General features: G+C 43.4%; 1 protein-coding gene across 1 annotated transcript; it reads right to left on the reverse strand.

Moving 5' to 3' along the window:
- Positions 1 to 1664: 1664 nt before the first annotated feature.
- Positions 1665 to 26561, reverse strand: Fam151b (family with sequence similarity 151 member B). The gene is made up of 6 exons (XM_055625287.1): positions 26484 to 26561; positions 20592 to 20717; positions 16293 to 16458; positions 10395 to 10612; positions 9217 to 9352; positions 1665 to 1893 (listed from the first exon to the last, which is right to left on the reverse strand). Exons 1-6 carry the CDS (start codon positions 26506 to 26508, stop codon positions 1734 to 1736), a joined length of 831 nt encoding a protein of 276 aa, XP_055481262.1. The 5' UTR covers positions 26509 to 26561; the 3' UTR covers positions 1665 to 1733.
- Positions 26562 to 27153: the final 592 nt, after the last annotated feature.

Consider the following 27153-nt stretch of genomic DNA (forward strand, 5'->3'; position numbering starts at 1 on the left):
CTATTCAGCAGTTCTGTTGCAGATGGAAATGTGTTCTAATTAGAAGCTCAGGACATAACTGCTACCAACATTCTACCACAACCTTTTCTGTGAGCATAGGAACTCCCTTGACTCCGTGCTTATGGATAGAATGGCTGACTCCTAGGGCAGAGATATTATCTTTCTTGGAAGCCGCTAGCATGCTTGCTTTTCCCCCTGCAAACTGCTCGTCCTTATAGTGCTGGCCTTTCTGCCTATGCTGTGTGCATACAACATAAGCACTCACAGCTCACTGTGGCTTCAATGGCCTTTCCTGGACGAGTGGGGATTCCATTCAGAACCTTTTCAGAAAAACTTGCTTTGGGCATATGGATATTTTATTTTGTGATAGATCTGTTGGGTTTTTTTCTCCTTTTAAATTCAGGCTTTTGGCTTTTTACCAGTTTATAGGAGCTATTTGCATAAAATAGCAGTTCTTTGTGCTCAATGGTGTCTCTTTTTTTAAAAGGCTTTATTGTAATTTCCTGTGTATGGGTGTTTTGTCGCATGTGTATCTGTGTACGGGTGCAGTACCTAAGGAGGCCAGAAGAGGGCATCAGGTCCTGTATATCTGGAGTTTCAGATGGTTGTCAGCTACCATGTTCCATGCTGGGAATGGAAAGTAGCCAGAGCTCTCAACTACTGAGCTATCTCGGTGGTATCTTTTGATGAAAAGTTTGCTGAAGTCCATTTATCTGTACTTTCTTTTAGAGTTAGTGCTTCCTGCCCTCCTCACGAGTCATGAAATCTTTATACTCACTGCCAAATGCCTACTAAACTCAGCTTTTATGTTCAGGCCAAAGTTGTTCTTCAGTCACTTGTGTGAATTCTGAGCATGGTTATTTTCTCACACAAGTAACCATTTAGAATATACTTTGCAGCAGAATAAACTTCCCAATTCTCTTTCAGTACTTTGGCTTCTCAGAAAGCTTAAGTTCCTTTATATCTCAGTGTATGTGGCAGATTCTTGAATGTCACTTATCATTACATACTATTGTTTTAAGACTGTTAAGCCAGAAAGATGGATCAGCAGTAAAAGTGCCTGCTGCCAAGCCTACGAAACTTGAGTTTCATCTCCAGGATGCACATGGTGGGAGGAGAGAACCTCCTCCTCCAAATCTTCCTGACCTCTGCACACTCACCATGTGGCACACTCACATACATAGACACAGAAGAAACAATCGAACAAATAAATGCATCCATACATATATACACATATATATGTAGAAAACTGCTAAGAGTGAGATAAGAAGAAAAGTAGTTCATTTATTAATTCAAGTCTTTTTATTTCTTTTACAAAATTAATGTATGATGATTATAGACAAGTTATAGAACAATTTGCTTTTGAGACAGGGTTTCACAATGTACTTCAGGCTGGCCTCGAACTCTTGATCTTCCTGTTTCAGTCCTGCAAATCTTAGGGTTATAAGCACATGCCACCACACCCAGATTGAACATTTTTCCTTCCATCTGAAAACACCTTCATTTCGGTTGTCAAAAGTCTTTTACAGATGTGTGCCACCATAGACAGTAAAGTCAAAGCACGTGCACACAGGCACTCCTGACTGGACACGTGTAACACAGCAATAATCCCATTAACACAGCTGCCAACTCAGACCAAAGCAGAGAAGGATCATGAAACCAAAGCCAAAGTAAAAACTATTTAGGAAAACTGAATTTTTTTTTTTTTTTTTTTTTTTTTAAGAACTGTATTCTTAAAGAGTGGCTTGGATTCCAATGGCTCGTTTAAATTCATGGCTTTGTGGTTCCAAAACATCATAGAAAACTTGAGTTTTATTAAAGTAGTCTCTAATGTAAAGTAAATCTTCAGTGGAATAAATGTCATCTTTTCCAGTCCAAACAGTCAGGCTGTACCTGTATTAAAACAGAAGCATAGAGGTAAAAGTAAAAGATAAGAAAGCGACGAAAACTTCCCCAAAGCCTATTGAATGGTCTAACCCCACTGCCCTGCTTTGGTCCCTAATCAACATCAAAAAGACCAGAGGCAAAACAGATCCCGCTACTGCCATATAAATGCCAAGAGATGTCATAAACAAGTGCAAACGGGTTGGTGACAGGGCTCACTGGGAAAAAGCACCCATTGCCGGCCAAGCCCAGTGACCTGAGCTCAGTCCTGGAGAGCCCAGGGTGGAGGGAGAGAACCAGCTCCTGCAAGTCGTCCTCTCACCACACATAAAATACATGAACAAAGGGAAAAAGGAAGAACAATGAAGTTTAAAATAAGAGTATATGCAAACTTTTACATATGCATGAACATACTAGAATTTGGACATTATCTGCTCCGTATCCCTTTGTATTGATGTGACTGATCAGGCACCATGCCTGGGAAACACGACACTGCAGTAGTCACATTCCTATTTCCCCCATAAACTTGTTGGGATCCAGGAGAGACTCTGAAGCATTTCTGCTACTAATGATGACACAAGGTAAGTGAGGAACATGAATTTATTACCTGTCCTGACCAGGTGTGACAGTAAAGAAACACTTCAGACTTAGTCCTCAGAGGTGACACCTCATACCCAAGAGAATTCTGAAGTACAGTATAGGTCACAGGAAATAAGAAAGTAGACATTGGCTATTTGTTTTTTCTCAGATGAAATCTATTATTTTATCTGGGTACCATGGTAATGGACCTTATAACAAGACACAGATATGATAATTTAGGTTAAGAAGAGAACTTTCCAGGTCAGTTCCACCCCATTAAATAGCTCTCCGTTTTATTAAAACTGAAATGAAATAAAATATGATTTTAAATTTTAAATTACATTCATTTAAATAATATTCTCAGGATATATTTTTTAAAACATTTTTATTGTGAAAATTCACAGATGGTATATAAATCACAAATGTAGATTTGTTAACTAATTATTATACAGTGAATGTCAGTGTAACCAAAACACACGGCAAGAAACTGTGGGTGGCCAGCCAACTGGGGTATCTGTGTAGCCTGGCTTTATCACGGCCTGTCCTTGAAGCCCTCTCCTCTCACCTGTTCCTGTGTTCTTACTCAGGAAGCAATGCATGTAAAAACAGATGCCTTCATTTGAAAAGATGAAAAAAGAAAAAGATGTATTTATCTTCACTCATATTTGTGGCAGGATATTTGATCCCATTTTGAACCCTGGTGTCTTTTGTTTGGTGTGGTTGATCCCTAACACACATCTTTAATCCAAGAACTTCCTATTTATTGTAAACAGGTGATTATGGTCTGGGTCAGCCCTAGCACATCCCTTTAATCCAAGAACTTTTTGTACAAAAAGTTAACCCTAGATCAAGAGCTAGAGCAAGAAATCAGCTGAGAGATATTAAGCATTAAGGATGGACTTTGAGAGAAAAGAATTTAAGACAGCGTGGAGAAGAAAGAGCTCTTCACTTTCCTGGCTTTGAGTCTTTGGCTCTTTGGTTTTTAGCTAACTGCCTTTTCCCTCCTGAGTTGTAGGGTAAACTAGCAGGCCTCTTCCTCCTGGGACCTGGGCTGAGTAGCTGGGTGCTTTCTCTGCCTCTCTGAGCTAATAGACTTTCACCCCAGCCTCTGGCTCCTGAGTCTTCATTGGTAAAATTGAAAGATTTGGGATTTTGTTTTGTTTTTTATAACAACACATATATACATGAAGAAGCTGGTAGCTGGTTAACGAGATACTAATGACTGTGATTAGGGAGGACTGCATAGGCAGAGGGAGGCTTTCACAGCAACTCTTTGGTCCTATTTGGTTTTTGAACTCATGCATTAATGATTGGGAAATTAAATTTAAAGTCACTCAAGGGAAAATGAAAAGGCAGGAGCTAAACAGTATACGAGACTGTGGCAGATGCTGGTGGCTTCATTCAATTATCCTTTTTTTTTCTCTTATATAACAAACCTCTTCATTCTTTCTACACAAAGTTATACAAACAAGAGCCACATTTCCCAGCCTCACCTGCTGCTAAAAGAAGGCCCAGACTGTGGCAGTCAGTGAGTACAAGAGGAAGACATGTACCTGCAACAGTGCTGAAGGGTCTCCAGCCCTAGCTGCCCATGGAGACCTAACCTCATTAGAGGAGACGGAGAAGCCTTCTGAAGGTTCAGAAAAGAACCCATAGAGAAGGCAGAAAACAATTAGACGCATTCATGCACTCAATTTTAGGACTCTCCGCTTTATCCAACAAACATTAAAGGACATGAAAGGACAGATAGGTCCTGATTGCAATAGTGGGGACATTGGTACCCCATTCTTATCATTCGGTAGGTGCTCCAGACCCCCCCAAAAAAATTAGCCAAGAAGCGCCAGAACTAAATTATGCCACAAATCAAGAGATAGCTGCACAATACAGTATCTCAACTGACTAACAGGGAACAAAAACTTCTTGGCGATAGATGAAATCTTCTCTAAAATCAAGTTACAGGCCACAAAGCCATCCTTAATAAAATTGAAATACTTCCTAATAATGTAGCCTACTCTATTGAACCAAAACTATAAATCAACAGCGAGAGAAACCACAGAAACTAAGCCAACTTTCAGACTGAATGATGCGTTTTTGTTACTTACTCGTTTCTAGGAGACAAAGGCATGACTTTTGTATAATAGGCAAGCACTCTACCAACATTCACAATACCTGAAGAATACTCTTTTGAATGAACAGTGAGCCACTGAATAAAGCAGACAGGAATTTAAAACATTCTCAGGATCAAATGAAACCAGCAACACAACTCACTGGAATGCCGAGCTACAGCCAAGGTGGTACTAATGGGAAAGCCGCCTCTGAATCTGCCAGAGGAAAACACAGGGAATACAGGGGTAGGCAAGGACCTCCTAAAAAGAGCTCCAACAGCACGGGAAATAACGCCAAGAACTGACCACGAAGTGACATGAAATTAGAAAGTTCCCCCACAGTAAAGACAGCACAGCAGAGTGAGCACAGAGCTTACAGAACAGAGGGAGTCTGTGCCAGCGGTACTTTGGAGCTAACGTTTAGAATATGGAAGGAACTGCACAAATTAAACATCTAAACCCAAATCTTACAATCAATAAACGAGCTAATGAATTAAATAGAAATTTCTCAAAAAAATACAGACAATAATATTTTTAAAATTCTCCAAAATCTTTAGCCAACAAAGAAATGAAAATAAAAATTTCGAGGTTCCAATAACAACTTCTGGAGAGGATGTAGAAAAAGAAAACATTGGCGGGAACGTGAAACTGCAGACACTAAGGAAACTGGTGTGGAGGTGGCTCAAAATACTGAAGATAAAACTACTGTAGACCTATCTACGGCCCTCCTGGACATACACCCAAATGATCACACGGCCTATCAGACAGATCCTTGTAGGTCCACGCCTACTGCCACACCATTTACAATAGTGAGGAGTGGAGCCATCCCAAGCTTCCACCAATCGATGGCTAAGAAAACGTGGTACATATGCACAGTGGAGGTTTATTCAATCATAAATAAAACCAAATCCCAGCATGTGCAGGAAAATAGAGCTGAGAACTATTCTAATAAGTAAAGTATCACCAGGCCAGAAGCATTCATGGAAAGTGTGTTTATGTTGGCTTAGAATAGCAGAGGGACAGAGTGAGCAGCAGGCACAGTGACAGGACTAGAGAGCTGAGAGATTACATCTCGGCCTTAAGCAGGAAGCAGAGACCAGTAACTGGTGGGCCTCTCTAGCCTCAGTGCCTGCCTCATGGACACACTGCTAGCAAGGCTGCAGCACCGAAACCTTCCTAAAATAGCCCCACAACCAGGGACCAAGTGTGCAAATACCTGGGCCTCTGAGGGACAATTCTCACTCAAGCCAACATAGTACCTACAGTATTTTTATAGAAATAAATTGATCCTAAAGTTTATATGGAACCATAGAAGCTTTGAATGTCAAAAGACTCTTGAGCAAGAATATTGGAAGTATCACATTCTGATTTAAAGTCAAATTACAAAACCACAGTAATCAAAACCACATGGTAATCCATAAAAATAGATACAAAGACTCACAAAAGAGAACAGGCCACCTAGAAATAGGACAACAGATTTATCATCATCAAATACTCTTCAATTAAAAACCCACAAAGTAGGAAATGTGATGTTATCTGTTTACACGACAATAAAAGCAGAAAATATTAGAGAGAGACTTATAGAAGCTACTACTGAGATGGCTAACTTTTTTTTTTTTTCCAAATAATGTCTGAGATTAAAAAAAGAAAAAGCAACAGCTGCAGAATAGTTCAAATCAGCAATGCCAGAAGCTCCGGAAGACCAACAGGATACATTTCAGGCACAGGGCTGAGAAAGAGAACAGTATTCAACACCTATATTAGTATAAGTAATTCGAGAGTTACCTGAACAGATGTAAAGGTAAAAACCAGCAGTGTAAGCATCCAACAGGAGCAATGGAAAAAAAAAACAACAACACCACAAAACAAAACAGCAACTATGTGTTCAGGAAGAAAAGGAAGGAATTACTAAGTCATACACAAGGAATATAAATCCAATCCAAGATCTTACAGATTTATCATGTAGTCTAGGAACGTGGAGATGGCCCAGTGGGTAAACTTTCCTGAACAAGCACAAAGACCTGGGTAGGGTGCCCAGCACTCAGGGAGAAGGGTGTGATGGCCTAAGAGCACATCAGCAACCTCAGCACGGGCAGTTGGGGAGAAAGGGAGAGAGCAATCCCCAGGCAGGTTGGCTAGCCAGCCCAGCCCATCTGTGAGCACCAGCTTCAATGAGAGAGCTTCTCTCAGAAAATATGGTGGAGAGTGACTGAGGACGACACCTGACGTCAACTCTCTGGCCTGTGTTTGCATCTGCTTACACCTGTGTACACATATGAAGATGTATGCACGTGTGCACCACACATAAAAATTATCAGTGTAGTCAAGAAATTAGTGGAAAAATCTCAGATACATCAAGGAACTGAAGACTTGTAAGAAACTAAGAGAATACTAGAATATTTCAGTCAGCTGTATCTAAATAATTTTTTAAAACATGGACAGAATAAACCATTTTCTAAGGAAATATAATTTATGAAACTTGGCTTCTAAAGCCATTGAAACAGAAACAAACCATTCACTAACTAGTTAATGGAAATGTCATTCAAGTTCAGCCTTCCCTAAAGCCCCAGGTTTAGAGGGTTTCACGTGCAGGCCATTTTAGGATTATTTTCGATATCTCTGAATACATAAGAAAGCACAGGACAGTTTATGAAATGCACAGAATGCTCATACCTAAAACTTAGAAGGAAAGTAATGCAGATCAACCCAGAATCAGAATGGAGACACACATGAAAGGGCTGGCATGCCATACACACATGGAAAAACGAGAGGTGGTAAAACACTGAGAAGTAGCACGGAATATTCTCAGCCAGCTTCTGACCGGGGTACCAGGGTCCTTTATAGTTACAAGCGATATTTTGAAACTCTGCTAGTATGCTCTCTGTGCTTACATGAACTTCTCCTAGGTAGGTAAGTCCTTACTGATAAAAATCCACAAACACGCCAAAATTTTCTTTAAGGAAATCAATCAGTTTATCTACGACGTACAACATGTCTGCTTCCTCTACTCTCCAGCTTGGCAAATTATTAAGCTGGGCCTTTTGCTAGATGGTCGTAAATTTTTTTATGTGTTGGGATTCTTTTTTATTATTAATCAATTCAATGTGTTACAATTCTTTATATCTCTCTGACAAGCATCATCATATTATTTTTACCAGGATTTCTGATTTTTATGTATTCAAATGTAGCAAAACTTTCTTTCATGGCTTCTGGAAGTGGTGCCTTTAATACCAAGAAAAGTCTTCCATTCTGAAGCTGGAGACAGGGCTCCGTGGTTAAGAACACTTGCTGTTCTTGCAGAGGACACAGGTTCAATTCCCAGGACCCACAGAGTGGCTCACAACCATCTGTAACTCCAATTCCAGAATATCTGGAATTGAGGCCCTCTTCTGACCTCTGTGGGCACCGGGCACAAATGCACTACAACATACAAGCGCTCATACACATGAAATAAACCTTTTCTAAAAAGCTACCCTAGCCTGCATGCATTGACAAGTTGATATTCAAACGTTAACTGAATGAGGATATACTTGGCAAAAAGCCCAAGGAAAGCTGTGAGTGCAGCTTTTTCTCAGTAGTTTCTCAGTAGTTAGCTGCTTCTACACAGTCATCAAACCTTTGCTTTGATAGATGCAATGCCAGCTTACACCCACTCGGAGTTCTGACACTTCTGGGCTTTCTACTAGCCCACAAAAGTGGTCCCCAAACTTTTAAAATATCTGTACCTTTAGAGTACACTTCAATATTTCATATGTGGCTCAGCTAAATCAAATTTATTATTTTTTAAGATTTTATTTTTAAGTGTGTGTATGTATGTTTGTAAACAAGCATGTGCAGGTGAGTGCATGTGCCTCTGGAGGTGCGATCCCTTAGCTCAGGCACCAGGCAGCTCAAAGTCACCCGCCAGAGTGCTGGGAACTGAACCCAGGTCTTCTGCAAGAGCAGCACATGCTCTTAGCCACTGTGCCACCTCTCCAGTCCCCAAAATGTGTTTTTATATTATTACTATTACTACTACTATTACTGTTATTTTGTGTGTGTGTGTGTGCTGCTGTAAACATGCATGCATGTGCCACGGCGTGTGTATAGAGATCAGAGAACAACACTGTAGAGTCTGTTCTCTCTCCACATCTCCACGGTTCCCAGGTCACCAGGCTTTCATGGCAAACGTGTACTTGATCAGCCATCTTGCTAGCCCCATTGCTAACCTTCCATTGTACATCAAAAAATTAAAATTTTGTATGAAACATACTTCTGTCATGGTAGCATTCACAGATAAACTACCTTTTCTACTAACTGAAAGATGACATCATCAGTCAGGATGACTGCGCGCAGACTGTGGGGAGGGGGAGAGCCATGCTCTCCAGTTCGTGAAGAAGGCAGTCTGTCTGCTGACCAGCCAGTTTTCATTCCTTCTCCCTTTCACACACTGTCCTTTCCAGACCCTTTTTTCTTCTTTGGACAGAGTCCCATGTAGCCCGGGCTAGACTTCAAGTCCCTTTGTAGCTGAGAATGATCTTGAATTCCTAATCCCTCTGCCCTCATTCCTCGGGCTGGGACTGCAGTCATAGCCTGGAAAATTTCCCACCCCTTCACTCTGTAGTGTCCACACATGCACACCTTATACTGACATGGTGATAATTCATACCTGTTTGATTTCTTCAATAGCCAGAGCAACTGAGAGCAAGATTGCCTGACTAAAGCTGCCCTGACAGGGAACGTGACAGGCTGGGTTAGTCCACTGCATATGTAGTCCATCTCTTTCACCATTGACCAACTGTAGCCTGGAGTGAGAAGAAAGGAACTAAAGTTTCTGATTGGATCTTGGAAGTCAATTAACTAAAAACCCAAATTACCCAGGAAAAGACAACTCTGTCAGCAACTTACAGATGATCCTAGAAAGCTCTACAACTTTCGATTGAGTTGAGCATGAGTCAAAGCATCACAGCACAAGGGAGATTACTTTCAATGGTTCTGGGTGGAGCTGAAGGTCTTGGGCATGCCAAGCAAGTACTCCATCATTAAGCCACCTGTGGTGGTTTGAATAGGAATGGTCTTCCCAGACTCATGTGTTTGAAAGCTTGGCACATAGGGGATAGCACAAGGAAGGTGCCTTGTTGGAGAAGATGTGCAGAGGAAGTGCGTCACTGTGGGGCGGGCTTTGAGGTCTCCTATGCTGAAGCTATGTCCAGTGTGGCATACAGTCTCCTTCTGCTGAATGCAGATCAAAATGTAGAACTCTCAGCTCCTTCTCCAACACCATGTATGTCTGCATGCCATGCTTCCTGCCATGACGATAATGGAGTTATCTGAATTGTAAGCCATCCCCAATTAAATGTTGTCCTTTATAAGAGTTGCTGTGGTCATGGTGTCTCTTCACAGCAATAAAATCCTAAGACACCACCCACAACAATGAAACGTTAGGGACAGTGTTGTGTTTTCAGCCACACTCATTCTTCTGGCCTCTTTGTGCCTGAGAAGCTCATATGTGCTTCAGCTGACATGTGAGTTTGCTCTATACCCTACAGAAAAATAAGTCCAGAATATTTCACACCTTTGCAAAGACACACTTGGGATGCACTCAAAGCTGGTAAAGAGACAACTTTGCTTGCACACCTTGCACAGAAGTGTTCGCCATGGAAGCTGCACACAGACGTCATCGGGGCTGTGAGGACTAACACCAAGAAGGACACATGCCCACAGCGCTGGGTCTTCCCTTTCGAGCTTAAACCACGCGGGATGATTTTTTAGCTCTGTGTTAACGGTGCTGCTGTTATAACTGCAGGATATTTTAATCAATGGTAAACACATGATTAGAATTATTACCTTCGTTGACTTTTTCAGGATGCCATCCTGTTGTCCAACCCAAGGAGAAAGTCACATCTGGAAAGAAGGATGTCACAGTGTCTACAAAGGCTCTGGCATCCACTACCTGGCCGCTCCCCTGTGGCCCGGGAAGAACATCAGCATTCATCCACACGGGACGACGAAGGTGCTGCTTTACACCCTCCAGGGGCAGCATGGACGCCCGAGCGGCCGCCAGACTGAAAGAGAGTTCGTGACCTGGGAGTCTGCCTGCACTGGGAAAATCTTCCTGTTCTCAGCGTCAGACATGGAAAGTCATACGGGACCAGAGAGGGACACTCACACACCCCCCACCTCAAAATATGCGCTTTATTCTGCTCATCGCCCAGCAGCCACACGAGGAGGTGCACAACCTATATACGACCTCAGCTTGGACCTCACACACCCTCCTGGCCTGCATCGCCATCCGCACACCCAGTGTACACCCACGCACACACACATAAGGAAAAAGAAACTTTTTTGTTTTTTTGAGACAGGGTTTCTCTGTGTACTCCCAGCTTGTCCTGGATTCACTCTATAGTTTAGGCTGGCCCTGAACTTAGAGATCCACTTGCCTCTGCCTCCCAAATGATGGGATTAAAGGTGTGTCCCAACACACCTGGCTTCATAAAAATCAATCTTAAAAAAATAAAATAATTAATACAAATTCTTTTTCATGAAAAGAACGTATAGATTTTATAGTGATGTGAATAATGCCAGAACCTATGGCCCAAACAAGGGCTTCAAAACTCTACATTTGGGTCACTGGAAGTGAAATAATGTAAGAAAGATATAAATTTATAAAGATATAAATGGTTTTTTTCCAGTCATACTCAGGAAGTAGCAGGGCAGGTTGGCACATTCTAGAGTGGTTCATGCCACATCAGCCTTTGATAAAATTAATTCTAACACAATCCTACAGGAAAAAAGGTCTCTTTTCCTCCATACATGATTTGAATTTGAAGACAAAAAAAATTCTAAAAATGTCTGGAAAGCATAAAAACATTTCCTTGGGGCTGGAGAGACAGCTCAGTGGTTAAGAGCACTAGCTGCTTTTCCAGAGGACCAGGGTTCAATTCCCAGCACCCACATGGCAGCTCACAACTGTCTATAACTCCAGTTCCACGGCATCTGACACCCTCACACAGACGTACATGCAGGCAAAGCAACAATGAACACAAAATAAAAATAAATTTTAAAAAATCCATTTCCTATAGCTAGTATAAGCTCAGATTCCTTGTGTATTGGGAGCACTGCGGTGGAAATGAGAGAGGATGTTTTAATCCCACTTGAAGAGTGGATTACAACCACTCTGTCACAACCCACATACTTCAAGACAGAAAAGGCTTTTATTTGTTGTTGTTTGTTTATTTGTTTATCTGTTGGTTTTGAGACAAGGCCTCACTATGTACCTCTGGCTGGCCTGAAACTTGCTATACAGGGCAGGCTGGCCTCAAATTCAGAAATTCCCCTGCTTCTTCTTCCAGGCCCTGGGATTAAAGGTATGGGACACCATGCCCAGCTTGCAAATGAGCAAGGTCAGTATATCATTTGTGTGTGTATGTCTTATTGTTCTCAGATATAAGCACACACAGCACGTGCACACACACACATGGGCACGCAGTCAGGCAGACACACACACACATCAACTTAAGTGGAAAACCTCACTACCTCTAAAGGTTCTTCCAACCTTTAAGATGAACCTTTCTGTCCCTCTAGAAAAGTTTGCCAAGCTCCTGTGCTACTGTTTTGGCTGCTGAGAACCATGGGGGTGGGAGTGGCAGCTGCTCTTCCTAAGGATGGGTGTGTCTGTCTGTGCTTCTCTCCTGTGCCTCCTACTTTAAGGAGAGAAATTTTATTAAATCATATGCTAAAACCAGAGACCATGTGGCCCTTGGCCTCCAGTCTCATTTATCTTGCATATTCTCCCCATTCTGTCCAGGAAATGGATGCACTGGATTTTAGTGGATTAGCACATTAGCATTAGACAGGGCCCTGCAGGTTCTAATTTAGCCACCTGTATTTCTCTGTAATGCTTCCTGCCTTCTACTACATTGATGCCATTAAAAACTCAACTCTAAATCCACAGGGACCACAAACAAACAAACAGACAAACAAAAACAAATCAGCAGAAATTCCAAGGAAAATAGAACAAAGTCCTCAGAAGGAAGAGGCAGTTAGATATCTGAATTCAAGGCCTGGTCTACAAAGTGAGTTCTAAGGCAGCCAGGACTTCATGGGAGAAACACTGTCTTAAAACACCCAACCAAAGAGCAAAACTGGATGCATTACAATACTTCATTTCAAAGCATAATCATCATCATCATCATCATCATCATCATCATCATCATCATCATCCAGCACTGAGGAGGCTGGTGGGGTTGGGAGAACAAGCCTGGACTATATGTATCAAGCTCAAGATCTTGACTCAAAAAAACAAAACTAAACAAGCAAACAGACAATAACAACAAAACACTACAAAGTTATAGTGTTTACAATATACTCTAGTAAATACAACAGCATAATACTTAAGGTCAGCCTCTGAATGCTCCTGAGAGGCTCCTGCTGAGGGCTCAGGTCTCAGCCTGCAGCACTGCTAGGAGGTTACGGGGCAGGCCTATGAGGGCAATCCCTGCACCTGGTCACAGGTGGTTCCATGGTCTGTCACTTGGGAACAGTCATCTCACCAGAGCATTGCCACAGACAACACCCATCCTCTGAAGCCTGGAGACAAAGTCTGACATATACAGCAATGCAAAAGTAAAAAGTACAGAAATTAGTGTTACTTTATCCTGTATTCTTAGGAATTTCACTTAGGAATTGAGAGCAACTGAATAAAAATCATACCTAAAATTTTAAGTAACTTAAAATTGTATTTTAAAGGAAAATCGTCTTTGTTAAAACCTCAGAGTCAGCTAAAACTTCAGATAAAATTTAAACATCACCACATATTACTATATTACTATATAAATAATTATATATTATAATGCCATATTATAATCATGTATGATCATTTGTATATGACACAAAATAACTTAAAAGCACAAAACAAGATCTACTAAAATTTGGCTAAAAGACCTTCTGCTCCACTCACAGGACTAGTACAGGTCTGGTTAAGAACTCAGGCGGCTAGATAGCTCACCTGGTAAAGAAAGGTGCTTCCTGGGAAGGCTGGCCACCTGACATGAAATCTAGGAGCCATACGGTGGAAGGAGAAAACTGACTCTTGCAACTTGTCCTTGGACCTCCACAGGCTTGCTGTGGTATCTGCATGCAAACAGACACACACACACTTAAAAAAAAAAAAAGAATGTGTCTATCAGATCTCATCAGGAGTGGCTGCATTGTCTTCTTCTGTGGCCTGGTAAGACTGTTCCCCCCTCAGGGGGAGGTGATCAAAGAGCAGGCCAATCAGATTATGTCAGAGGCAGTCCCTCTTCCCGTTACTATGGAACCCACTTGGACACTGAACTGCCATGGGCTACATCTGTGCAGGGGTTCTAGGTTATCTCCATGTGTGGTACTTGGTTGGAGTATGAGTCTCTGGAAAGACCCCTGTGTTCAAATTTTCTGGTTCTGTTGCTCTCATTGTGGAGTTCTTGTCCTCTCCAGATCTTACTATTTCCCACTTCTTTCATAAGATTCCATGTACTCTGCCCAACAGTTGGCCATAAGTCTCAGCGTCTGCTTTGATAGTCTGCAGGGCAGAGCCTTTCAGAGGCTCTCTGTGGTAGGTTCCTAAGATCAGAAGGAAGGAGAGGGGGACCTCCCCTATCAGTGGACTTGGGGAGGGGCATGTGTGAAGAAGGGGGAGGGATGTGGGATTAGAAGGGGAGGAGGGCCGTTTATGGGGGGAGACAAAGTGAATAAAGTGTAATTAATAAAAGTTAAAAAAATAAAAAATAAACAAAAAAAAGTTGAAGAAAAAAAAAAAGATTATCTCCTATTCAAAGTGGGAGGACACCACAAATCTTTACCAGGCCTCTCCAGTTGACGCCTTAATTCACAAAGTGCACTGTATATTAATGTTTTAAAATATTTTTCTGTTACTTTCTAAGTCAAAAACTACTTTGTAACTTTGTAACTTCCCTGCCACTAAATAAATATTTTCAGTATTCTCAAAAAAAAAAAAAAAAAAAAAAAAGAATGTGAATGTGTACTCTCAGGCTGGGAATTTAACTCAGTGGTACAGCCTGTACCTAGCATGTACAAGGCTCCATGTTTCCCAAGCATCTCAGACAGGAAAAATAATAAAAAAGTAAAAAAAGAAAAAGTGAGCTGTCCATGTCCAGCCAGGCTGACAGCTCTCTATCCAGCTCTCTGAACCCAGCAGGCTATTTCTCCCCGCAGCCTCTATCTCATCATATGAAAGTGATGGCTTGTTTCTTGGGGTGTTTGTGGAACTCGTATGTAAGACACATATAAAGCTTTCAGAAGCGTCATTAACACACGTGTCCTCTCTCACTGCAGAGCCGAGCCACCCCTACAGTCCCCATCAGAGCATGGGCACACTGCTCTCTGCAGAGCATCCAAATTTGGTTCCCAGCAAGTTTAGGGGCTCACAATCACCTGTAATCCAGGCAGGTCCAGGGAGTCTGGTGCCCTTTTCTTACCTCTGAGGGTACTTCCATGCATGTACACACGTACACATACACACACACACACACTAATTTAGAATAAAACAAACCTTAAAAATAAAGCTTCACTAAATTCACAGCTAGAACCTACAAACAAGAGCTGGGTGTGGTGGAGCACGCCTGTAATCCCAGCACTCTCTGTGAGTTCAAGGCCAGCCTGGTCTACAAAGTGAGTCCAGGAGAGCCAGGCTTACACAGAGAAACCCTATCTCTCAAAACAAACCAACCAAACAAACAAAAAAGAATTTACAAACACACAAGCTAATCTACACGGAGCCAAAGCCTTTAAAGTGCACAGAGAAGGCTGCTCTGGCCCCAGGAGGCTCGGGGTTCGAGGAGGCCCAGCAGATGTCCTCGGGGAATCTCAGCCATGCCAGCACTAAGACTGTCAGTAAAGCAGATGAGCTCACTGTCCATAAAGCCATCTGGTCTTCGGCCCACAGTCCTTGTCAGTCCAGATTCTCACACAGCAGGTCTGTGCTCACCACAACAAGGCAATGAGGTTTGCTAGGTGCCCACCCACAAACGGCTGGGGTCATCTCAGTAATCCCACAAGCTTTTCAAACTCGCACTCATTACAGCCATCTTATCTTGACGTGTACGTGTGTGTGTGTGTGTGTGTGTGTGTGTGTGTGTGTGCGCGCGCGCGCGCGCGCGCACGCGCCGCATGGGTGTAGGTGTCTGAAGGAGCCAGGAGGGTGCTGAGTCCCCGGGAGCTGGAGTTGAGGTTGTTCTCAGCTCCCTGACATGGGTGCTGGGAGACAAGCCTGGGTCCTGTGGAAGAGCAGCAAGCTTTTAACTGCTGAGCTGCCTTACCAGCCCTGGGGTAATCCATGTTGAGGTATGATTCAGAGAGAGGGTGGGTTCGTCACCAATTCCAGGTTTGAGTGGCAGCTGCTGGAGGCTGGTGGGAAATCAGTCTGCATCCCAGCAACTGCACACTTTATAGCTTCTACATGGCCAAATGCCATATGATAGCCACTGGGAGGGAAAGGACACTCATTCTTGTTCATATGATCATTTCCTGCAAAATATTATTTTAAAGTATGCTTTGATTACTAAGGACTTTCAGGCCTCTTCACTAGTATAAAACAAAATCAGATTGAATGTGCAAGTACTGACCTAAAATGTCAGTGTCTGTTTGTATAGGAGAAAGAATAGGTAGTCCAAGGCAGAGAAGCATGTGTTAATGCTGTTCCCAGAAGTCAACTGTACAGCAGCAAGAAGCATGCTGTAAACATACCTCTTGAAATCCAACTTGATGCCCTTGCTGCTCTTCCTGACCTCAGCCAGCCACTCCCCCAGAGTGTTGTCGCTGCTCGTCTCAGGAGGATGGGCCATGACCGGCTGGCCATGCTCTGATCCGTCACCAGGAAGAAGGACGTCAGCCTCTATCATGTGGGCAGCACCTGCCCAAGGAAGAGAGCTTCTGTTACTACAAACAGGGCCGGGACCTCGACAGCGTGTCAGTACCCGCTGGAGAACCAAGACACGCTGCCCACATAACTGCTGAATGCACTGGATGAGGCCGAATGTTATCCTTACATCACACAGCTCCTAAGCCCCGATCCTACCCACGAATCCTTTCTGCTAGCTGGAAAAGCGGGCACAGATGGGGAAGAGAAGCCTATAAGGTATTTGTTGGAGTTTTATAGAAACAAAAATTAGTGTATTTGGGCAGAGAATGTCCCTCAAAGGTGCTGATTGCTTAGTAGTATAGACAAGGCTCTGGTTCTACCTCTAGCAGACACACACAAACACACATGTAGAGATACATACACACTTGCACACACATATACATACCAGCACACACACACACACACACACACGCACACCCCCACACCCCACAAACACCAGCACACACAAAGATACACACATACATGCAGAGACACATGCACACCTGCATACACACACACTGGCACACACAAAGATACACACGTAGACACACATCCACCCCCGCACCCTCACAGATACACAGACAGAGAAATGGGAGAGATACACACATGTATTATCTTCTTGATATTCAAATTAGATTCATGGACATCATTGTTTGTGTCTGAAATGCTACATAAAAATTAGTGGCTTTAATTTGAAGCTCAGCAACTTTTTAAGTGACTTGTTTTGTGGGACAGGCTTTCACCTGTAGTCTGGACTGGCCTCTTGCACCTGGCACTTGCACCTGTGCTACTCCAGCTTCCCAGCACTGGAATTCCAACTTCGTACCACCACCCTCGGCTCTGGATGTCTGCTACCAGGAGATAAACAGAGTGGATGTTGTCCTAATAAAACCCTGAAATATAGCATTAGGTTCTAGGGAAGCCTTTAAGGAAGAAACAGCATGGGAGTTAGCTGTAACTTGAGAACAAACATCTGTCTTAAATTTTGTATTTATTTAGTTATTTTCTGTGCATTTGTGTCTATGTGCATGCACATGCATGCCATGGAGTGCTTGTGGAAGGGAGAAGACAATGTGCAAGAGCTGGTTTTCTCCTTCTACCATGAGCGTGAGTTGTGAGCCTTGGTAGCAAGCGTATGCATTCACTGAGCAATCTTGGTGGTCCTATCTGTTCTGCACCCTAGGAAACTCTGACAACACCGTCCCATGTAGTAACGACAGAAGATGGAGAGGACACCAGATGAATTTGTGGAGATCATGTGGGTGCTTTCTAGGGATACTCAAAGTGACAATTGGTTTCTTTTAACAGCCTATGATAATAACGAGAAGAAAGAAGAGAAATAATTAACTGTTAGGCTTTTTAATAGCATACTGAGGAATATTTCCAACTTAGACCCAAATACCTCTCTACAGACTCCACCTGCCATACAATTACACTGGCAATTACATTTAAAATATGAGTTTGGAGAAGACAGACTTTCAAATCAAAGTACAATAAAATATAATTTCAGCGCCAACACAGCCAACAGGACAGCTCCAAGGCCCTTTATGAAACCTCAGAAGGACAGCTGCTCCCACACAACTAGGTGAAGAGAATTTAGAACACTTAGTGTTGTGCCCACAGTAACCAAACCAATCAACCCAGACTGAAGACCACCACAAAGCAGAGGAATGGTTTATGATTTGGTATGAAATAAACCCACAAGCTGGGGCTAGAGAGATGGCTCTGTGGTTACCAGCCCTGGCTGATCTTGCAGAATCTGGGTTCATTTCCCAGCATCCATGTGGGCGGCTCAAAACTGCTTATAACTTGGGTTCCAGGAGATCCAATGCCCATCTGGCCTCCGCAAACAATATGCAAGTACTTGGTGGACATACACTCAGATGCAGAAATTATTAAATAAATCTCAAAAATAAAGCCCACATATTTATGGGAGATGCATGCACATAAAAGAAGTTTGCGATTCACAATCCAGTAGTGGTCTGAGGAAGAGTCAGCTACAGGTGTGGGTCACTTCCCCAAGATAAGCCACCAGAGGCTCAAGGGTAGCTCTCCTTTAAAAATTATTCCAGATTTTAGTTGTTTATGGGGTCGTGTGCATGCCAAAGTGCATGTACGGAGGGCGGTGAACACTGTGAGAGCTGGTTCTCTCCTTCCACCACCATGTGCGTCCCTGGGGTCTCACGCATGTTGCCAGGCTTGGTGGCAACGGCTTTACCCTTTGGGCCATTCTGTCAGCCCATTAAGGGCACTTAACCTGTCAGGAAACATAACATCTAAACCACAGTGTCATATACCAACTTGTACACACTAGGGTGCTGGCCAAAAATATAAAGAAATTAGAACCCTATCCTCACTATCAATAGGAATACAAAAGAGTACAATAATTTTAGAAATGTTGACACTTTCTTAATGTTCCTTAAAAAGCGAAATTTAGATTAGACATTCAGATTAGACATTCCTTTGCTTGCAATATAAGAAAGCTAAAAGCGTACCCCTCAAAACTTACATATGGGGATCAAAGACAACAGCTCCCCAGAAAAGCACACCAGGCCATGGACACGTGCATCCTGGCTCCCAGCAACCCATAATGTCTTACCCAGACATCTGGAGCCTTAACCTTATGGCCCACAGAAGCTTCCTCAAATCATCAGCCTTGAGCAAAACAACTTGCACGGTAAAATGTACTCCTTAATAAGAAAATGAGAGCCTGTGCCATCAGGTTCAAGCCTCCTCAGTGACACTGTCCCCCTTCACTCTTGCAAAGAGGGCTTTACCCCTCCCTCTCAGGAATGCCACCTTATCTCTGGGAATTCACCCACTGCTTTTCTTAGGTGTACTTCAGTAACATTTCTCCTTGTCTGATCCTGTCTGCTGACTTCTTTGCCACATGAAGGCCTCCTGTATGCCAGTTTACAGGGCAGACAGTAACAGTCTTTATAGTAGCCAAAAATGAAGTAGCTCAAAGGTTTATTAACTGGAGAGTGGGTAACATGTGCTCTGTCAATACAGTGCACTCATTTGGAGCCGAGATCCCTGCCAGAACAGCACTCAGGAGCCTACTCACTGAAAACAGCAGCACAGAAGGTACAAGGCAAGGTGGTGCATTCCAGGCCATGGTGGGCTTGGGGGGTGATCAATCTGGGTTCAGGAACAGATGTTTATTTTTAAGAAATGGCAATTCAACTGATGCCAAAGGTTGTGTGGCAGGTTAGCCAGGCCTGGCCTGGTGATGCTGCTGTTATTTCTACTTCTTGGGAGGCTGAGGCAAAAGACAGAATTTAGTCAAGACCGAACTAGACAACAGAGGATGTCTGATGAAAAACTAAATGATGGGCTGGAGAGATGGCTCAGCTGTTAAGAGTTGTAGCTTCCCTCCCAGAGGACTTGAGTTCAATTGAAGCATCATAACTGCCTGTAATGCAGGGACTTTAATTCCCTATTCTGGCCTCTGGACACCAGCACACTCACGGGTGCACAGACACACAGAACGAATTTAAAGTTGAAAATGCAAAAAGGGAAGAAAAAAGAAAAGTAAAAAGAATGCTGGGACATAGCTCAGTTTAGTGCTTGCCCAGGGTGCTCAAAGCAAGCAAAAACACTTATTCCTTCCAAGAAAGCACCAGTGTGGGGGCAGCAGGTGCTCAGTCATGCCAGGAGCTGGAAGGCCGGCCAAGATGGAGCATCAGAACCACGGCAGGTGAATATAACAAACAAGCTAGCTTGTGCAAGGTTTTCAGGTCACTAAGATGGCTTGAAGGCTCCAAAAATAGCCCCATCCTTTATATGAACGGCGAGAAATAAAGTAGCACTTTAGCAGCTGAGTGTCAGACTATTCCTTGTATCACTGTGTAGCCAGGGTAAATGGCACAGCTTAGCTGACAGTGAAATGAGCCTGATAATTCCTAACTGCAGCAATCACCCTGCAGAGCCAAGCTCCAGACGAGCATCTGTGCAGCAGCTGCTCCCTCTAGGGAGACCTGTGCCCTCGCTTCTCTACTGACTCTGGCAGGCCGGCTCCTAGGCCAGCCACCTCACAGCCTGGATTTCAAAACATGTTACCCAAATGAAGGTGAAGTAAATAAAATTAAATAAATTTAAAAAATAGAAATAAGAAAATAATTTTTTTTGTAGAAGACACTCACTCTTCAGTGCCTCATGCATCTGGGACTTGTGGTTGGCTGCGTGATACCAGACAATCTCAGCGCCATCTTCTGTTGTGATCTGGCTGTTTCTCAGAAAATATTCCAGTATATTTTCACTCCAGGACCCTAGGATAACAATATTTACATGAAAAGAATATTGTTTTTGATGGGGCATATATTTAAGGTAGATAACATGATGTTGTGAGATACACATGGCAAGTAACAGTTTCTATCCTGAGGCAAACAGCCATCATCCAATAGGTAACCACTTTTAAGTTTTGGAGTGTGTGTGTGTGAGTGTGTGTGTGTGAGTGTGTGTGAGTGTGTGTGTGTGTGTGTGTGAGTGTGTGTGTGTGTGCGCGCGCGCACATGCATTAAGAACAACTAAGATCTCATTAGCATAAGTCTCACATACAGGACATTTTCATTACCCATCGTCCTCACAGTGCACATTCGACCTCTAGATTCACTCACCCTACATACCTGCTCTTTATCCTTTGACCAAAACTTCCTCATCTCTCTCGTAAACAGCCAACTGTGTTTACTATTTCTACATAGTTGAAAATTTTAAGATTCTACAAATAAATGAGATCATGCAATACTTTTTCTTTCTGTAGCTGGCCTATTTCACTAAGCACAATACTCTCTTTCAGGCTCATCCATGTGGCTACTAGCAAAAAAGTGAATACTTTTTTTCTTTTCTTTTGGTTTTTTGAGTCAGGGTTTCTCCGTATAGCCTTGTCGGTCCTGAACTCTCTTTGTAGACCAGGCTGGCCTTGAACTCACAGAGATCTGCTTTGCCTCCCAAGTGCTGGGCTCAAAGGTGTGTGCTACCAAGCCCACCTGGCTGCTGAATAGTATTCTACTGATAACACACAGCACGTCTTCTTCATCGGCTAGTCCGTCATTGTAGACTTGGGTGGCTTCTATGCCGTGGTTGTTGTGAATAATGTTCATAGACATTCATTTAAAAGACAGTGGTTCCCTCCCATGGCTGTATACTGGGGGAGGACACTACTGGAGTATAAGGTCAAAAATGTTTTTATATGAAGATGCAAAAGATATATTAAGGGAGAAAAATCAAACAACTGGGTTAGGCAAAACTGATTTATAAAACAGAACGTGTATTGTGATATGCAGGTCTGCAATATATCTAAACATACATCATGCTATAATTAGCCATAAGGTGTGGTCTGGAGAGCAGAAGTGTAAAAAGCATGTAGGAAGAATCAGACGTTCAAAAGCATGAATTCTACATCGAGTCCTCCGAGAAGCCAGGTCCTCTGCATAAAGCCACAGCTGTATGAAAACACTGAGGTTCCATCTCCTCCGTGACACACCTGCCCTCAGACCATGACTCTCCAGGCAGCTGAGAGCTCCAACTCCAGGCAGTTCACAGGTTCAGCTGGCATACATAGATACATGTAACGCATGTATCCACCATTTGCTTATGGCACAGGTTTCCCTCCATCTCATTATTCAGTGCAGTGCCTACCCATGCTGCATGCGTAATAGTTTACCCTCTGCCAACTGTTGACTTACATCTGCCTGGCAACAGATGGAGGCCTAAAAAATGCTATCACACATTGCCAATAAAATATTAGGAAAAGCCTGGCTCTGTGGTTAACAGCACTGGCTGCTCTTCAGAGGTCCCAGGTTTGATTCCAGCACCACCATGAATGCTTATAACCTTTGTTAACTCCAGTTCCAGGGAATCAACTCCCTCTTCCAACCTCCATGAGCATGCATGTGGAACACACAGCCTTAAATACAAGCAAACACTCACACACATAAAAGTGAAAAGTAAACAAATCCTTAAAAATACATACATACTGGAAAAGTAATCTTTAATCAGAAAATAGATCTTCTTTTATTTTGAACTACCTCTGTTCATTTTGATCCAAGTCCATGTATCTCCCATAAACATGGCTTTATTTTTAATATTTGTTTATTTTATGTGAGTGTTTTGTCTGTTTATACGTCCACCATGTGTGTGCCTATTGTCTGCAGAGACCAGAAGACAGCACTGGATCCTGGAAGTGGAGTCACAGATGCAGTGAGCTGTGAAGTGGGTGCTGGGAACTGAAGCCAGGTCCTCTGCAAGTGGCTGTAACCACTGAACAACCTTTCCAGCCCAGCATGTGAGTATGTAGTTTACACACCAAACTACACACCTCTTCTCCTTTAGTCAGAAAACAGAAGGCCAATAAAGATGATGTCTGATATCACGTGGCTCGGCAAGCACCCTGCTTAAAGGGGGAGACTCGGCTGACGAGCCATGGGCCCCAGCAGTGGCCTACCAAACACAGGGCCCAGTTCACATGTGTAAAAGTATGCATGGCCATACTTTTTAAATATTCAGGTCAGTCATTTCAGATGGCACAGGACTTCTCAGTTATGACAAATACAAAATAAGAAAACAATCAAATCATAGGATACATTCATGGTAAAGAACAATGAGTGTGGTTTTAGACACTTGAATCCCACGGTTTTCCCAAGACAGGTAGATTATGAGATCAAAGGCACCCTAGACTATGTAGCAGGACTCTGCCTAAAATGAGATAGACAGAGAGCAAAGGACTTAGAAAACTGGCCATTCTTTCCTGACACATAGGTTGCCAGAACTAACGTAGGCATTCATAAACAGCGCATATTGTGTTTTGCAATGGCACCTTTCAGCTGTCTTTACACTTCACTCAAAGTTTTTAATAAAGGTGTTTTATAAATTAGTAACAAGGCACAATGATGCAGGACCTTTAAGCATGCTAAATACATTTTTCTTGGGTAGACTGCTGCTCTGTACTTAGTGACTTACAACAGAGTCATGTTCAGGTAAGCTGATGGTTGGATTAAAATATCCTAACTCAAACTACATCCAACACACTGACTGAGCACCAACACTCAGTTGAGTCTACTTTGGAACTTTGGGAACATGTAAATTTGATTACTTATGCCTCTTTCATGACCAAGGAAAGTTATGAAAGCATGCATTTAACTGGGGACTTGTGTACAGTTTCAGAGGGTGAATCCAGGGCCCTCACAGCAGGGAGCAGACAGGCAGGCAGGGTATGGGAGCAGTAGCTGAGAGCTTACATCTTATTTAAAGTTGAAGGCAAGCGGGGGTTGAGCCTGTCATGGGGTTTTTGAAATTTCAAAGCCCATCCTGTGACACAGCTCCTCCAATAAGGCCTTGAATCCTAATAGTTCTACCAACAAGGAAATGAGCCCTGGGACACAGGAGTCCGTGAGGGCCATTCTCATTCAAACCATCACAAATTATACCAGTCCTTTGATAGAGAAATTCTACTTCTACGGACATAGAGCTCATTTGGAGAATACATTCCATCAAGAAACTTAATACACTCTCTTTAATAGCAGAAGAGTGAAACTTCAAATGTTTGTCAAAAATATGGAGCATTCTGGAGCCCTTAAAATAAACAAGGCAACTATACACATCCAACAGAATTTCGGAGACAGGAATGAAGAGAGCATTGGGAGCAATGGTGCTAACAGCAGAAGGAATAATGGGACCTGTCAACATGTTACACAGCAAAGAGGAATTAAGGCTGCTAGTCAAATGCCTTCAGCATCTTTGTGAATTCACGTTTTCCTTTTTAGATTTCATATAAGTGAGGGCATGAGATATTTTAATTCCAACTGCCTTTAGGGTTGCTAATCAGATGACTTTGAGATGCGAGGATGTTTATTTGTACGTATGAAATTTAATAACAAGGTCCTTACAAATCTACAGGGAGGAAGGCCAGTAGAAGTTGAGGTGATGTAGTGAGAGGAACTCAACTAGTCATTTCTGGCTAGAGAAGTGCAGGAAGGAACTCTGTGAGCCAAGGAGCCAGAAGGGCAAGAACACTGCCCATCCACACCTGGAGGAATGCAGTCCTGCTGACATAAGGACTCCACATGGACAAAGAGTTAGACACAAGGGGACCAGAAAATGGCAGCTGCATGGTGGTATCTGTGTCTCCTGTCAGAATTCCCCTTCTGTAGTTAGATGTCCTGAAGCCACAGTTAGGTTGTTTCCTTTGTATCAAAAACCTGGGCATTCTCCACACTTGTGCACCAAGGAAGGGTCAGAATCCTCCAAAGACTCAGTGTCACTATGTTGTATTGTGGTATGCCTTTGGATGCATGAGCATGTGGAAGCCAGAGGAAAACCTCAGTGGCCATCTTTGGGAGCCTCCACCTTGTGTTTTGAGAGAGGGAGGCTTGCTGGCCTGGAGCTCACCAAGTAGACAAGTCTGGCTGGCTAGCTGGCCCCAGGGATCCACCCGTTTCCATCTCCCCAGAGTGACCTGTAGCCTTGTTGCTGGTTTTCACTTATGTCCTTAGGATGGAACTCGGCTCTCATGCTTACAAAGCAAGCAGCTTTTCAAATGAGCTCTTTCTCCAGCCCCTCCATTGTGATTTTGACATCCCTCCCTCTTTTGGGGGGATCATGGGAAGAAATACCTAAGAGACATCAGGTCCGCTATGGTTTGGGGTAGGAATATGATCATTTTATCGCACAAATATGCACCATAAACATTCACAAAAAGTTCCTTAAGAAATCTGCAGTGCCAGAAAGGCAAATGGGATGGATATCGGAAGTGTGAGAAAACAGGGAACAGGATGGGAACCTACCACTGAAGGAGATGCTGAGACTCATAGCCAAATTTTGGGCAGAGTGTAGGGAATCTTATGAAAGAAAGATAGGAAGACCTGGAGGGGACAGGAACTACCAGTTGGTAGTTGGTACCTTGGGTAGCAGCAGTCTACCCAAGAAAAAGGAGAGCAACAGATTAAAAATTCTGGGCCCAGGGGTCTTTTCTGAGACTGATACTCCAACCAAGGACCATTCATGGAAATAACCTAGACCCCTAGAACCCGCATGGCAGCTTAGTCTCCAAGTGGGTTCCCTAGTAATAAGAACTCAGTGGCTGGCTCTTTGCTCACCTCCCCATGATAGGGGAGCAGCCTTACCAGGCCACAGAGGAAGACAATGCAGCCACTCCTGAGGAGACCTAAGACCTGAGAGGCTAGGCTCAGATGGAAGGGGAAGAGGTCCTCCCCTATCAGCAGACTTTGGGAGGGCCATGGGAGGAGATGAGGGAGGGAAGGTGGGACTGGAAGAGGATGAGGGAGGGCGCTACAGCGGGAATACAAAGTGAATAAACTGTAATTTATAAAAAAAAAAAACAAATTTAAAAAATTATGTATTAAAAATTAATTAAAAAAATAAAAAAATAAGAAAAAAAACTGCAGTGCAAAACCACAGGGAGGCCTTGGGATAACCCACTTTATTCCCTCTTTGGGGTTTGATAAATATAAGAACAAACAAAAAGAGACACGAAGTTGGAGCAAGGTTTGGTTGGATCTGGGAGGAGATGACGGAGGAGCAAAGATGAATATGATCAAAACACATTGTATAAAATCCTCAAAGAGTTAATGCAAAAAGATACTGAACGCGTATGTGTATGTAAAAAGTGGAAGGTTAAAGAGATCGTAGTCCATGTGGTATGTAGGTAAGACATTTCCGGAAGGATCCACCGAGGAACGCGCAGCAGAAGCCTGTGGGAAAAATGTATTGACGGAAGGAGAGGAGCATAGACCTTCCTGGACCATTCTGAGCTTTTTATATTAAGCGTTAATTTTGGGTTAGTTTTTAAGGGTTAGTTTTCATTTTGTTTTTAAACAACCGAGTTATCCTAAATTGTTTCTACAGCCTTTCTGTGACTCGAAGATACTCACTCCGGCCTCTGTAAAATCGGCCACCAGGCCTCCTCGACGCCTTCAGCGTACTTGAACCTTTCACACCCAGCAGACACGCGCGTTTACAACCCGAAAGCCACAACAGGGAGAGCAGTAGGCGGCGGCCGCCGAGCCCTCCGCACTTACCCGGGCCCCCAGCGCACGCTGCCATGGTGACGGGCGGACGCCGCCGTCTGCGCAGGCGCCAAGGGTTGGCACGCGCGAGGGGAGGTGATGGGTTGTCTCGGTGGCGGAAGGCAGGTGACCGCGACGGAAGGTGTGCGCGTGCGCGCCGTGACGGCTGGGCTGGGGGCGGGGCCTCCCCCCAGAGCCGCCCGAGCCCGGGGTCTGCGGCCGGCCTAGCCGGAAGGCTTCGCCCGACCGCACAAACGGGAGCGGTCCTCCCGTGCCCTTCAGAGGGTAACGGTTCCAAGTGTCTCTGACTTGACTGGCAATTGTTTTTAGCCTCAGCCAGGCCTCATGGTCCCTGTATTTCCTTCAGCCTAGCCAGGATTTTCCGTCTCAGAAAACACTAGTTAATCCTACCGCTTATATTTTCCATTTTCTACCTGTATTTTCATTCTTAAATGAAAGCGTAAATCACCTCAACAGTTTATTACAGAATCGAATGAGTGATGGTTCAAGCACACCAAATCAGTTGCGCCAAGTCTACTGCCCGGTTTCATGGAGTTTTTGCTGTTTTAAGAAAGTCAGGTGTCATGGAATTTCCCAAATACTTGGTGGGAATATCAGATATGCAGTTTATAGCAAAGTGAGGGCAGATTTCAGTTGCTATCCGAGGGTTGTTAGCTTTGGT

Source organism: Psammomys obesus, unplaced genomic scaffold (assembly GCF_907164565.1).
Source record: "Psammomys obesus unplaced genomic scaffold, mPsaObe1.curated_primary_1811, whole genome shotgun sequence".
Classification (NCBI taxonomy): Eukaryota; Metazoa; Chordata; class Mammalia; order Rodentia; family Muridae; genus Psammomys; species Psammomys obesus.

Bases quoted from the DNA above. Each gene is read 5' to 3' on its own strand.
- Fam151b (XM_055625287.1), bottom strand. From the start codon at position 26,508: ATGGCAGCGTGCGCTGGGGGCCCGG. The intron at 20,718-26,483 runs GTAAGTGCGGAG...TTGTTATCCTAG, and splicing joins AGCGTGCGCTGGGGGCCCGG to GGTCCTGGAGTGAAAATATA. The intron at 9,353-10,394 runs GTAATAATTCTA...TTCTCACTCCAG, and splicing joins TCCTGAAAAAGTCAACGAAG to GCTACAGTTGGTCAATGGTG.